We start from the raw sequence: 16,018 nt of genomic DNA, 5'->3' as shown, positions 1-16,018 counted from the left end.
CCTCCATAACTAGAAATGGCCAATCACTTCAATTTTAGGGCCTTCATGAGTTGTCCTTGCATTTATATGCATATCTTTTAAGCGGTTCTAGGTTGAGTTTACAAGGACTACCCCAAACAATGAGCGAAGCATACATGACCAAAGATTAGTGAGTTTGGCAAACTGGGTTGGAGGTTTGTCTTGGGGATTTATTGTTCACATACATGTTATGATTTAAAATCCAACCATTTGCACATATGGGGCATTACCCTCGTGATCGTGCATGTGATTTGGCTTGAATCCTTTCAAATGGTGCCCCAATTTTGCTCACGTATTCATGCATCCATTTTAATCCATTCTAGCTCTTATGTCAATCAATGACATAATCCTAAAGGATCAAGGATCTCTATTTTGTTCATCGAACATGTGTATTTCTACATTGTGATCATACATCAACACACATGTCTATAGTATAGTGTGCATGTCGGTGAAAGCATGGGAATGGGAACAATTAACTGTGTCCTTGACATAACCAATTAGCTATGCAAAAAGCTACATTTAATTTGCATATTTTGGCAATTTTAGGGATTATAATAATGTGATCTCAAATAAAGACCGACTAAAATGTGCACCATAAATGGTAATATTTCTTTCCCTATAAATTTATAACAAATGATATGTATCTTTAAGATTTTCTCACTAAATATTAGCTTTAAAAAAAACTACTTAACCGTGGTCATTTTTGCTACATGTTAGCTATAATAGTGTTTTCATTCACACGCTTTCACCCATGTGAGTGTGCGCGCATGCGTGTTACAATATAAATGCTTTGCAAGCAACATTTTGGAAGTTGATAATTTACAAATGGGAACTCTTGAAAATATATCACATTAGCTCGTTCAAAATGTCTTTGTTTTATTAAGACAAAATATTATTAGACTAAAAATACTCCATTTTCTTGAGTGTACAATAATGTACATAATAAAAATTAAATTTCATCCATCAAAAGGTAAATCAAATAGACACCATTATATCTCCTTCACATCCCTTTAAGTTGTCATTCTAATCTCATTTTTGTGACAATATTTAATGATATTGCCCATAGATAATTCAATATCAAGTTTTGAAGATGAAATATATAGGATAAAGTTTTTTAGAGGATGCAACAATTGGAAGAACTTGATAAATTGGAAGGATTCACCAACATAAGAAATTTATAGCTATCATCTTAAGGGTCCTTAATAATTGCACTTTGTTTGCCTTTGCAAATGATATTAGGTATCTGAAGACATGCTAGTGTATCAACCAATAATAACATAACTACCAAATTTATTAAAAATTATGAAAACAACCATGTATTTATCATCACAAATGTACCCAATGTTGATTGTTCCTTGCACCATACTTAAATTTGATAACAAAGCATCCCTACTGTAGAATGGTATCATTATCACCTTCTCAACTCAAACACATATCGGAAATACTCTTCCTTCCATAATTAATATTCCCTAGAATATTATGGATACACTTCAAATCCCACTGATGTTTCATATAATGATTGTGCATGTACTTATTAATTTGGCAAACCTTATGATATATATACATGGCCATTTGTTGGCTACCAAGTTAACTAGATACCCTACAATAACAATATCACCACCTCTTAGTTGCATTGCCATATATGAAGAACATTGGGAGGGGGAAGTGATATTGCTTTAAATCCAAACGTGAGTCAATAACTTCCACCATTGTCTCTCTTATCTAAATATATACAATTAGACAAAGGTAAAGGTGCCAATAATATAAGAACATTTACCTCAAGTTTATGATTTTCAGTTATAATGGTTTTACTAAAATTACGAGGCACAATGTGTTAGAGAGAGAGAGAGAGAGAGAGAGAGAGAGAGAGAGAGAGAGAGAGAGAGAGAGAGAGAGAATCGAGGTGGTTTTAACAAGCAAGTTCATTTAGAACGAATATAGGGAATGAAGCTTTTGTACAAGCCCAAATAGCCATTGTTTTCAGCAATTGGCACCAATGCCTCACCTAAGCCAAAAGCAATAATAGCAAATATAATAGACTCATAGATGACATGTAAATAAGTATAAACCATCAACGAAATAAATAATGTCGGATGGTGGCATAGACCATGGCGGTCACAACCACTAATCCTCAACCTCCCACTCCCAGGTGTGAAGGTTTTCAAAGACAATTTTACAGGGAGAGTAATTATACAACATCGTAACAAGGGCTCCAGTTTAAACTAGAATTTTAAAAGGCTCAAACGAAACATGTGGTCGTTCCTCCAGAAATGTAGATTTATTCATTCCAAGGATTTGGAGGATGAATCAGAAGCAAGCTGTACAAAGCAAAAAGAACAATAAAGATCACCCATCACGGGGTCAAATTGTATATACACATAAGAAGCAAATTAATGTAAAACTAAATACACACCTATATGTATTGTGTATACAGTACATATATGAAGTGAATATGTATGCACACGTGTGGGTATGTTGTTTATTGTATATATTGTATATATCTAATATAAATGTATGCATATTTAGATGTGTATATGCATTTGTATGTTTGAATGTGTGTGTATATCCATGAGATACCAGGGCCTGCTTGAAATTCTCTTGCATCCTTTTATACTGCTCTCTTGCACTGCCTGACTTCACCATTGATTGTACCAGAACCGCAGCTCGCTCTACTGAATCCTCAGCTTGCTTCCGACCAATCATGAGAAAATCATCATTGCTTTGAACCTGGTTTGCTTCTACCTGGTATCCCCGAAGACCTTTACCCCGCTGTCTCCATCGCAAAACAGCTTTTTCAAGAACACCCACCGACCATATGAGGCGGTGATATTGTTTACGAGCTTGATGCATACGGAAAAATGCCTGGAAATGAAATATGACCTGAAGTTAGTGATGTACGCTATTAGAAATATCTGATAGGCTTGCTTGGGGATATTTACATATATATATATATATTTCCAATCAAGAAGTACTACAGAAACTAGTACTTCTAGTTGAGATTTTTCAATCTGCAATACTTATTTGCACAAATCAGCCTAAATAAAGGTTGACAGCATAGGAATCTAGTGTGTTTCTGATGTGTCAAAGAGGCTTCTAAGGATACCAATTGACCTGTTATTGATGTTCCATAGACAAAATTTCAAGGAAGCAGAAAGCATAGCATTTAATCATTGACTGTGTATACCAGAATTTCATAAGCATTTTTTCTAATCAATATTAGCAGGAAGTATGTCCCAAACTTTCATTGGCTGATGGTTATGCAAAAAGCATCACTTATCTCTCCTAAGATTTCCATTTTTTTTTCCTAATCTCTTCTTCTTCAATGGAGTGATTGCATCACCCATATATATTTAATATATTGAATGTCTCTAGGCATAAGCTGAATGGTGGGATTCAGGACAACTCCCAAATTTGTAAACTTTTTTATATGCTTATGGTCATGAAATATTATGCTTCTTTGTTTATGAACTTTAAAATGTTACTTGGACAACTGTTGTCTTTTCACACAAGAGAATATATTTTTCTTCTATAATTAGAAGAAAAATCTCAATCTAAATTTTTTACTGAATGTGAACCTGTTTCAGATATACATGCACTTCCATGGTACAACTAGTTTAGTGGAAAGCACTGAAACCTTAAAAATAATGTGCTGTTTTGAAAACACCAAAGTTCAAGGCATAATGAAAGATATATATCAATATACTGAATCAAACATAAACCTAAGTCATATTCTTGGAGAATCAACAGATGGAAACCTTCCCTATAATAGTCCATTTTCCAAAATGAATCATTATTGTGAAAAAAGAGAAATCAAGAAAGAAAAATGAATTAACATTTACAAGAGACAAAACATGGACAACAGGACTTAAAAAGAGTTTGGAAATGACAAATGGTGTCTCATCTAGGGCGTCGAAAATGATTGCCATACACACATGAATCATCACTAATACTACACACAATTCATTTCCATTAAAGTCAGGAGAAGGACAAACCTGAATTTTGACAACATTTTTACGAAGATTAACAAAATCTTTCCTGATCTTCCACCCACGAAATCGATTCTGAATCTGTAATACTGCATCTTGTTTCCTTTTTTGTTCCCGGTGTCTCCGATAAGCTCTCTGCAGCTTCCGAACTGCAAGCTGTTCAGCTAATGAGAAGCCATACTCATCAGCTTCTTCAATGGCATGAAGACGCTCTTTAAGGAAATATATCCGGAAAGCGGCTTGAATTCGAGCTGAAGTTGTGGTTGCTTGTCCTACCGCAGATAAAGTCTCCTCAAATATAACCTCATCTTCTTTTGTTTTTATGCTTCTTCTTAAGCTTTGACTCCTTCTCAAATACTCTACAACTCTTTGGCCTTCATCTTCCGCAGACCTTTTGTCACTATTATTTTCTTCAAGAGTCAATGTATTGAGGTGACATAGTAAAGCTTTCTCTGAAAGGTAACCTGCTAAACCATCATAACCTCTCAAAGCAGCTATATCTGCCGGAGTGCATCCTGATGGATTTTCTGGCGTCGGATCTGAAACAGTTCCTGGTTTTGCTCCAGCTGCTAATAATGATGCTACCATCTGCTCTCTATATTAACAAAAAAAAAAACTTTCCTTTCTATAAACTAAAAAAAGAGTAAGATAAGAAGCTGGCCTGACTCCTCTCTTTTTTTTAATTATGACTAAAAATAATAAAAATATCATTAAAAGTAAGATAATAAGAAGATAGTGTAACTCGTCTAGAGCATTTCATAATCATCAAATTGCATTACCCTTATAAAGAACGCCTTCTTTTATTTACATACAAATTAAGGACTTACGAAAACACGATGTTATTAATTGTAGAGGATTATCATTCTGGACCTAAAAAATGGGATCAATTTCAGTATTGAATATTCTGGTTCTGAAATGGTCATAATACTTGTTTAACCAAAAAGCTTCCCTCTACTTCATGGTCAACATACAACATGGTTTCCGAAGCCTGAAACGTTTCATGTAGCAGCTGGCAAGGCCTCTGATAAATTTAATTCAACTTCATCGATATGATGAATTTCCTCAAGTTCCCCCAATTTAGTTAGCAATGATAAAATAATTTGAATTTTCATTCATGTGTCAGTTTGAATTTTGTTAATTTATGAAAGTGAAATATCTTGTAGTAGCCCTATTTGGACAAATAAAGTAGACATATATCACCAGTACATGAAATGCATAATTGTGGTAATACCTAAAAACGGTAAGAAGCAGCTCTATGGTAAAAGGTCAGACACCAACTTTTTGTTTTGTTGGCAATATATGGATTACTATAAGAAATATGCATAGGTACATGGGCCACAAATGGTCAATAGCGATCATAAAACTGAATACAATGCAAATGAAATAAGCACTTGCTTACCAATTTGGGAACCTTACAATTATTTTAGATGTGCAATAATTAGATGTGAAGAAATATAAAACCTTGCTATGATAAAACGGAAAAGTTCATAAATTTACCTGCCATAGAATGCAGCCCAGTGTAAAGATGTCCATCCTGTTTTATCTCTGAAGTCAAGACTTATTTCAGAATCAACTATAATATCTATGACCCATTCATAGCCAAGTGCTGCTGCTAGGTGAAATGCAGTCTGTCCTTCCTTGTCAAAAGCTAACCACTTTTTCCCATTAAGCATAGGTGTATTGCATATATTATCCATCAATTTACATTCAAAAAACATTTGCAAAAGCTGCTCCTTAATTTCAGAAATGGTTCTAGCACGCCCAGACGATAAGTTTCCCATGGTCACCCACTCTTGATTTAGAAACCCCATGAGTTGTAATAATCTGGACGGATTAGATGCAGCACCAAGGTGTGACCTCTGAGCTGTGGATTCACAAGTGCGCACATTGTTTTGCAGCAGCAATTGTGTCAATCTGCACTGAAGATTTAAATCCGTGTAGACTTGGTCACTCTCCAAATTCAGTGTTTTCTTCTGATTTTCTGGTCTACTTTTAACCTCAAAATGCTTTGAATCACTGAAGACCTGTCTACTCCCATTGATTATACAGAAAGAAACTGTGCCTGGATTAGATATCTCTGGAGAAATACATCTGAATACACCAGGTTGGACTATTTCTGCTGGAACCTCAACATCGTCAAACATACAATACCATTGCATCTTGCTGATTTCACATATATCCCCGCATAATTTTCCTATAATTATGACCTGAGAAAGTTCATATTCTCAATGCTTGATCAATAACCACAATCAATAAAAAATACATTACCTGTTAAAGTACAATGTGAAAGAATTGCCTTTATACATCATATAACATGTAAATATGTAGTGGTAAGCTTTCACTTTGTAGCCTTCAGGTTATGCATTAAGCCTTGAGTAATGGATTTCATCTTAGGTTCATTACAAAACTTCTTCATAATTTAGGTTGAGATTATGCACACTAAAAATTGTGCTCTAAAATGTGGTTTTATGAATCAAGTTTCACAACACAAGAGTTGAAAACAATAGCATTGCATTAACTAATGTTAACCATGAAATGAGCCAGTTAATACCTTTGTTTCCTCAGATGTAAAGGTCCATGTTGGAGAAAAGTCTTTTATCTCAAAATAAATCTGTGAGTGAGCAGGCATGGTCTGCCTTTCCAGTGACTGCAATGATACACTTTCTTTGACCCTGTTTTGAATCTCATCCTGCATTGGAGAATCCATATCAGAGCAAGAGTTAGAGTCCATCACAGGACTATTTGTATCACCAGGAAGCTCTCTCTCCATCCACCTTTCTAGACTGTCAAGTTTCTTAAAAACTTCACCAATCCCTTGCCATGAAACTTGGGAGCTAAGTTCTTCATTCTGTGGTAGCTCCATAATATTACTTGTGGTAGTGATTGAGGATGACAAAGAACTGCTCTGGGGAGGAGAAGCCTGAAAATCATAAGAAAGGTTAGTCAAAAGGTCTGCAATACACATGCCTTCTCTTTTTCTACATAAACGCAAAAACAATATACAAAGATTGTGTTCTTAAGATGCAGTTGCAGATAGGAATAAATAGAGAAATAAAATTCTATTGATATATCCCACCCTCATTTTAAGAGAGAGAAATAAACATCCTAAAGTTTATCACTGGATCCAAAAGCAGATTGTCCCGGGAGATGTTAATCGGACGATGAATATCTTCACCAGAGGGCTTAGAGCAGACAAGTTTTTTGAACAATTTTCAATGGCACTTGACCTACATCCCTTCAATCTGCTGCGGAGGAATGAAGGAAAACTAAGCTTGGCTTCTGTTTGACGGTACAGCATAGTCAAGGTTGAAAGGCCGCTAAGATAACAAGCTTGTGCACCATGTAGGTGAATGTGCCCTCCTTGGGGGACGTGTGTGTTAAAGTTCAACATTGACATAATGAATGGGAGATTCCTTCGCATTGAATGAAGTGGATTGAAATCAACAAAACAACAATAAAGTGTTTTTCCTTGTAGTTGACTCTCTTCCATGATTACTCTCAATGTGACCAAATGATCCACAGTGGAGTGTTTTGGTCTAAATCCTGCTTGTCCAAATGCTCTTTTGCTTGTACTTTCAGCCCATGTGCTTATCTTTTGCTCCATAATAGTGCTATATAATTTAGCAATAGTTGAGTTCACCATTATTGTACGATAATTTGATACTTGATTCTTATCTCCGGCTTTAAATATTGATTTAATCCAATTCATAAGCCTATCATTTGGAAATCCTTGTTTTATACCTTGCTCTATAATTGTCATTATCCAATGACGAGTATGTGGCATTGTCCATTTTAAAAGTTCACTTGAGACGTAGGTTGCATCTGTTGCTTTCCCACTCGCCATCTTCTTTATTCCCTTATTGACATCATCAATATCGATACATGTAGTGCATGGTGTTTCAATTTTCTCAACCATAGGAGCCACACCTTCATGCATATATAGCCTTTGTACATAGTCTAACATCTCTTCATTTGTAAAGTGACCTTTCACATCTTCTTTCTTACCCTTGAGTTGTCCCCATGCTAATTTTGGTTTGAGCTTAAACAAGTTTTTCTTTTTCATCTCTTGGATTGGAAATATCTTCTTTTCTTTCTCCTCACTACTTTCTTATATAGGTGTCATGCAACAATCTTTTCATTTTCCCCTTCTATGGACTTAAACCATTTGAGATACATCTTAGATTCATCGTCGAACCAGGAATTACATGGAAAACTACACATCTTATGCCCACCCATCTGCCTCTTAAAGTATTGATATCCAACCTTGAGTATGATATCCTTCAAATGTTGTCAATTTTCTTTAACATCATTGATTAGAGAAAAATTTAACAAATGGTCCTCCACTTCATTTGCATACATCTTAGCTTTTTCGTAGCAAGGTCGGATGATACATCTCTTTTCTTCTCACTCCATGGCATCTATTGGTGAAATGTGGAATTGCAAGCTCTAAGTACAATGGCTTGTGGTCTGAGTTCAGAGATAGAGAACCAACTTTAAACACATTCACCAATTATAGATCTCATGCCAACATTAATGCGTAATCAACCACACTTCCTCCACCCGAGGATGGTAAACATGTGAGCACATGTCAATGGGAATGCCTTTATACCATTTAGGATATAGTGCAATTCGTTCAAGATATGCTAACATACTAAGAGGGAGTGATAACTTAAGTGCCATACTTAAGACACCACCAAGAAGGTTGAGCTCATATATGTATGCTTTATTCACACATAGAGGCTTTGTGCTTCAATGTATGAATACCCCTTCTTAGGAAGGAGACACATATCGAGAACACATGTATACTCTGGTCCCATAGATCAAAATTGGCCTCTTTATTGACGATAAAAATTCAAAAAATAAATAAATCCTAGATTGATCCAACTTCAATGTGTACTGCTATATATGTCATATATAAACCCTTGTCATCGACAGATACAGGCATTATCTCCCACCATCGTAGGTGCTTCCCTCACTTTGGAGACCTCTTCATTCTGGATCGACCTATGCTAAAGATCTTTCGAAGACAAAAGTTACAATATAACTTGAGAATCTCACATGAGCCAAAAACCAGATTCCCTCGTCTATTTTTATTTTATTTACTTTTATATTTACTGAGTAATACTTATTCTATTTTGATTTGTTGTTCTCAAAGACGAGACAATACTTAAGATGTAATCTCTTGTTTGGTCTTATAGGCCATTTTGGCCTTTTAAAAGACGTTAATATTTCTTTCTTTCTTTCTCTCTCTCCAACACACACATGCATCTTTCTTAATCTATTCCGCTGCATACTGTATCCTCTAGTTCTTTACACATTCTCAAACAAGCACCCATTAGTGGGATACCCTACCAACAAGGTTACAGAAAAGAAAGTACATCAGCATCAATTGTCGGAAAGGGTGAACTTCTATGGAGAGGTATTGGACAGATTGGAAAAAGGTATTGAATTGACTCAGCTCATTAAGAAAGCATCAAGCTAACATAAGGATAGCACAAGGGCATCTCATACAAACAGACATCAACTGGACACAAAAAGTCACTCAAATGAAAAAGTTTGCCTCTCAAACAAAGTCGATGTACAATGTGTCTGTTCTTGACATCAATAAATGAAAGTTACAATCCCAAGATATGAATCAAAACTAAAAACCAAGTGAAAAGATAAAAAGGAAATGTGTCTGAGGTGGTGGGCATAATCAGCAAAACCCGACTGGTCAAGAAATTGATGCTCCAAGTTGTGCTTAAACACATAAAGAGAGTATAAAAGAAGAAAAGTGTGCATCGTAGTTGGAGGTTGTTGGTTTCAACGTGATATATTTACTCAGGCCAATCCAAAAAGGCAGTCAACGATATTTGTAGCCTGTGCACCCAAGTCTCAAGCTGTCATGCTTGGTGCTCTCTCAAGGTACATGTGCCTCTCCATGTGAGAAATTGGAGAAAGAGAATTTCTCCATTCTCATATCAAGAAATGTGTACCCATTTGTACAAAATTGAGACATCCTGAAATGCCACTATTTAGATATATGGCATGGCCTCCACTGACTTAGTTCCAACCAGATGAGCCAATTTTCTGCCTTAATAGTCATCTGATCAATTTCACAAGTAGATAGCACAAGACCCAAATCCAGATGTCTTAGATTGACCCAACCCACCTGATTTTGCTAGCAGTACCAAAAAGTTCAGAAGTTTTCCTTTCCTTTCCAATTACCTGTCCACTGGCATTCTTCATTATTCCATGAGATTTGCTAAAGATAATCTCCAATAAAATGTTAAATAGTGGCAGTGCACCTCTATACCGGTTTCCCCCCTTATTTAATATATATAAGAACTGCTCATTACCGAAGTACACAAAGTATCACCATTTCACCTCTTCCATTGACACACACACGAAGATAATTGGTCAGCTAGTCCTCTTGGCATTCCTTAGCATGATATTGATCTATCCTACTTTCATTTCCGGATGACATGACTTTTTGTCTCCACTCTATTACATTATCACTTTCTTCTATCCCCACAGAGCTAGCTTGATGCTCTCTGATACCATGTTTGCACAGTTTTGGAGGTGTAAGGTCATGGAAAGGACAAATATAGAGAAAAAGGTAGACAGGCAGAATAGGAATGATTATCATATCAGGAAGAGGATTGCAAGGCTAGTCACCTCAGAAATGCTGCTTATGAGCTGTTCTAGACTATTTTCACAGCTGATTGTTGTCACTCGTTCTCAGAACTCATATCAGTAGCACAACAACATCACAGTAGCATCAACATTCTCTGCCACCACTCCACCTAACTGTGGAACAACACTGAATGTCCCTGACACATGGAGGATGTTGTGGCATATTCTCTGCAAGCCCCTTAGTTAAACATTTTCAGTAACTCCTCTTTATTGGCATCAGACATCACAGGAGCTCATTCCTACTCCAAACGCATAGATGAACCAACTTTTATCGAAATCAAATGTCATCATGCATTACATAGATGTGAAAGATAAGATTGAGGTCATGAAACAAACAAAGTCATTGAAAAACATTGGTTTCAATGGCAGATGACGTCGCTCCCGTTAAAGATCAGGAAGAAGGCATTGGTCAATGAAAGGCATGAAGATAAAGAGCCACTTTATTGAGGAGGTGTAGCAATCACCAAGGAATTTTGCAGACTGACCAGCTGATTCCCCATGAATTTACAAATGATTTTGCATTTTTGTTTAGTTCCCTTTTAAAGAGCTAGAATCTAATGGACATTCGATTTATCCATTTTGTGCCTGAAATCAACAAGCATTTGCCTTTGGATGATGTTAATATAAATGTTGTCCTCAATGGCATGAATGCCCATGAACCATAACATATACTGCAAACTTTAATGTTAGAATGAGATATAATTTATTTGTAAGATTCAAATAATATAAGCTTTGAATAACCTGTGTATTGTTTTATATAAGGCAATTCCTTTTTTGAGGGCAGATCAAGACTTTAAAATACCTGAATTTCAACAGGATCTTGAAATTGCGAGGATACTTGTTGTGAGATGAATAACCTATCATCATTCAACTGTATTTTATTATCGGTTGCCAAACCTCCTGAATGCCATTCTTCTTGTTCTGGAACAATCTTTTCAGTAGATTGGAAATCATCGAAGAAAAATTTATCATCAAAGTCATCATTTTCATATGAATTGAAATCACTAAAATCCAATGGCGCTCTTCTATCTGGGGTTGCAGAACTCAGAGAAGAATTGAAATCTGTAGTGAGAGGACTCGATGAAGGATAGTGTGGTATTTGTAATTCATTTTGTATATTTGGTAGAAAATTAGGTTGAGTGTTGTTCTTCAAACCCTACACACAAGAATCACCTGGCAGACAATGAGTACTTCAAGTAAACATTCAGATATGTGTGTGTAAGTTAAAAACTTTCAGAACATATACCTCTTTAACTTCCAAGTAATGGACGAGAACAATATGTTCAAGTGTCCTACAAAGACCAAACTTCTCATCAGATTTGTATTGCCTTACAGAACCATAATAAAAAAAGCATGCTGAAGAGCGTCACACTAACTTGTCAAGTAGCCAATAGGCCCTACGTTGTAAGTTTGATAGACCTTCCTCACCATGAGCATAGTAAACATGAATCTTTTCCTCACTGCCAACCTGATCAATTTCGATGGGAGTCATTTCATTAATCGTTGGAAAAAAAAACCTACATGTCAAAAGAAATTGCCTCGCACTAAAGGTTTTGACTCTCTATTTCTCTGTATTCATTCATGATATGAATCATAAATGACTCCAACAATAGAATGTATGACTTGCCCAAGTTGATTCTACCCTATTTCCAATCAGTATCAGATATTCGTGTTTTCACTAAGTAAATTTTCGCATGATTGCTATATCTCAGAAAACACCAACTCTATTCTTAAAACATATATGGTGAACATGTTCGTCATTTCTTTGTAATCATTCTTTGTGGGTTTCATGGTTTCCCATCAGTAATAACGGGAAATCACAAAATAAATAAAAAAGCCGGTTCACATGTGAGCAGAACACTTCTTTTGCGGTGTTTTTGTTATATTTTCACATGTCTTATTGTATAAAAGAAACAGACCACCTAATCACTAGTTAATGGGAGATTGTGCTATGCATCTCTTTTCATAAACATTTTCAAGCTAATCTTTGGCGTTGGAGTGTGATGTATATTTAACCTCACCCACACATATTATCAAATGCCTACAGACACCTTTAAAACATCACCTTCAGATGTTCATGAGCCTCTTTCACAGTTCTGTTGTCCTTCTTCTTACGCCATGGATGGCCATCTCTCCGAAAGTTACGCAACAACTTCCGATTGAAAAGCACCAATGTGCCACCTTCAAAGTCAATGTGAAAATTCTTAGGAACTAGTATTCAACGTACCTAAAGTGAACTCTAAAATGGGGAGATATATATTACTGTCATAAAATTGACACTTTGGGCGCTCAACATAACCAGAGATACCTAAACAACGGAGAATTTCCTCAATGAGCTTGAAATGTCTCTGGAAATTATCGTTCAATTAAATTTTAAAGATCTGGAAAAGGGATATGTTCATCAAAAAGCTCTGAATGGCGTCTGAAAACGATCATTCAAACAAGAATTTACACATTTGGCTAGAATTCTGAGAATCAACATAATAAACAAACTTACAAGCTTCTAATCCTGAACAGACTCTGAAAATTAAATGCAAATTTAGATTAGAGCATTTACAATACCAACAGGCATCAAAAAAGGGATATTTTCATCAATAAGCTCTGTGTGGCCCTTAAGACTATCATTGAAATGACAATTCGCATAAAAACCAGAATTTAGACATTCAAAAAGCCAAAGAGACAAAAAAATGAGATTTTCATTCAGGAAGTCCAAAATGGTCTATGAAAACTAGCACTTCATTGACAAATTATATACTTGGTTAGAATCTGGGCATTTAACAAAACCAAACAGGCCTACAATAGGAAATTTTTCTTCAAAGAGTTCCGAATTTATCCTAAAACTATCACCAAATTGACATATTAGGCTAGAGTTTGTGCATTGCACATAGTCAAATCGGAACTAGAAAATGGAGAATTTCATCGATGGGCTCTGAATTTACATATTAAGCCATAACTTGGAAATGAAAAAACTTACTTGGGGGCAGGTTCAATGGTTCTTTATTAATTGGGAATGCATCACTGTTCATTAGAATATCATAAATCTCAATTGGCCGTAGCCAACGTGTTCGTGCGGCTTGCCAGATTTTCTGAAAATCTACACCTGAATTATGTTATTATTTCAAACACTGTGAGAAACCCAATAAATCTAAAAATAAATAGATAATAATATAATATAATACAAAAAAACATCTGTAAACACGACAAGCACGGTATTACAGAGAAGGCAGGGATATAATCACAAAATTCACTGTAATTTATTACAGTGTCTATGAGAAATTCATTCAAGTTTTTGAATTACGGAGAAAAGGGAGAGAGGGAGTGGGAGAGAGAAAGAGAACAGCTTAACCTTACACAGAAAAAAATTGATATGTCATTTTTTACAATTCCAAGTTCTAAACTTTTTCAATGTCTAACCCCTTTCGATATCGCTAAAATGAACAGCGGTAAAAACCTTAATTCTCATTCTCTCTCTCGCTCTCTCGCTCTCTCACTCTCTCACTCTCTCACTCTCAATTCATTCATGTGCTCATGTACGAGGCATAACATTACCTGTAGAAGAAGAAGAATCTCTGAGGCAATTCATTGAGAGGAAGATGCAGATGAATTGGAGCAGGAAGACTGAGAGCTAGGTTTGGATGAAAAGTCTTTGGAAATAGCAGCGAGCGCACACACAAATATATAAATATACAGGCAGGCTTAAAAGCAGTCATTGGACTCTGTTCTTTCTTTCCTTCTCTTTTCTCCTCCTGCTCTCTTTTCTCTTTTTTCCTTCCTTTTTACCTTCTTTTAATCCTCCATGGAAAGCAATATGTATGTAGCCTATACATATATTTACATTATTTGCTTTTATTTATTTATTTATTTATTTATTTATTTATTTATTTATTTATTTGCTTTTATTTATTTATTTATTTATTTATTTATTTTAATTGATATATGGTTGTTTTCTTTTGTTTGTTTGATTATTTTCTAGCACGAAACTTCAACTAAAGTGGCCATTTTGTCTTGAAATTTCTATTAAGATGACCCCCCCCCCCCCCCAATCTTTTCAAATACCTTGCTTAGTCATTCTATACTCTCTCTCTCTCTCTCTTTCATAAAGCTATGTCTAGTTCTAAAACAAGATGATGTTATTTTGAGGAAGGAAAAGATTGGCATTAATAATACGCATGAGATGGATATAGATATGATGTCAAAACCATCGTACGCATATGTTATTGGAGATGGTGAGGAGGAGAGGACTTATCAATACTAGGAAGTAATAATGCATGTGGTTGCTAATGAAGCACTTCATGAAATTTTATTGGACAATACATATATGATGGTGAATGTAGAAGAGGATGAGAATGTACAGATGGAGATGCCACGTAGGGAAATTTTTAAGGCGTTTTCCATGTTTCATGAGAGAAACAGTATTTGCTTCTTTTACAGGGGAAAATCCTTTGGTAAATTGGGTGGTGGCAGGTGCAATGCCTTAATGCAATGGTAGGTGGGAATAGTGTGGAAGTTGTGTTTAAATGTCCACACTGGTTTTCTGAGGTCATTTTTCGAACCAAAGAACAACATGATAGATTATTATCGCGTCAGCCAGTCTTTTACAATAATAATTTAGCCTATATTGTCCCTTGAAGACCACTAGCTAAGTGTTCGTATATGGGTGGAGGTAGAGTGTAAATTTTCCTTTTTCTGTACTCCCCCCCCCCTTGCCTATTCCAACTTATTAAGCATTCATACATATATATTTATTTACATAATTTGATCGAGCGTTGAAGTGACCTTATGAAAATTGCATTAGCATTGATTGGTTTACACTTTGTAGCAACAAAACAAGACTCCCTTACCACACTCTTTTGGATCTCACATGCCACTTTACTGTCCTCTCAACAAGGAGCTAATAAAATTATCATCTAAATTACATAAAAAATGCACTGAAAAGGTAAAGCAAGAGTTGGAGATTGATAAGGATTGTATAAGTGTTGTGAACTAGAGAGATGGAATGGTATTATGGGAGTTACATTTTGGAATTACGTGGAAACTGGGAAGGCGTGTTTCTGTAAATTTCCTCGTTTTTTCTTTTTCTTTTCTTTTTCCCTCGAGTGTGTGTACAATCATTTTCAATCACAATCTTGTGGGAGGATGCTAATATGAGCTATCAAATGCAACATTTTTAGATCTAGTTTTAAAACAAGTGGAACAATTCAACACAACTTTCAATTATCGTTCACGTCATAATTAGAGATTGCGGAATAAAAAACAGCAAAGTTATTTAGCTTCATAAAGAGTCTAAAATGAGATGGTTAATCTTTAATTACCTTTTCCCTTTTAAAATGGAAGGCAAT

The 16,018-nt window shown here is 35.5% G+C and overlaps 1 protein-coding gene across 2 annotated transcripts; it reads right to left on the bottom strand.

Annotated features, from left to right (window-relative positions):
- Positions 1 to 1,922: 1,922 nt before the first annotated feature.
- LOC147859814 (calmodulin-binding transcription activator) lies at positions 1,923 to 14,436 on the bottom strand. 2 transcript variants are annotated; one of them, XM_087324179.1, is made up of 11 exons: positions 14,229 to 14,436; positions 13,654 to 13,779; positions 12,745 to 12,860; positions 12,056 to 12,147; positions 11,926 to 11,971; positions 11,482 to 11,835; positions 6,556 to 6,924; positions 5,502 to 6,211; positions 4,011 to 4,599; positions 2,596 to 2,880; positions 1,923 to 2,336 (listed from the first exon to the last, which is right to left on the bottom strand). In XM_087324179.1, exons 1-11 carry the CDS (start codon positions 14,260 to 14,262, stop codon positions 2,301 to 2,303), a joined length of 2,757 nt encoding a protein of 918 aa, XP_087180305.1. In that variant the 5' UTR covers positions 14,263 to 14,436; the 3' UTR covers positions 1,923 to 2,300. The 2 variants fall into 2 exon arrangements, with proteins under 2 accessions (XP_087180305.1, XP_087180306.1); XM_087324180.1 differs by having other exon boundaries at positions 13,654 to 13,773.
- Positions 14,437 to 16,018: the final 1,582 nt, after the last annotated feature.

This window comes from Azolla caroliniana, unplaced genomic scaffold (assembly GCF_043228905.1).
Source record: "Azolla caroliniana isolate FFs.n. ecotype wild unplaced genomic scaffold, voAzoCaro1.0.p SCAF_9, whole genome shotgun sequence".
Lineage (NCBI taxonomy): Eukaryota > Viridiplantae > Streptophyta > Polypodiopsida > Salviniales > Salviniaceae > Azolla > Azolla caroliniana.
The sequence above is the reverse complement of the archived record's forward strand: the minus strand, read 5'-3'. Positions and strand labels throughout refer to the sequence as shown.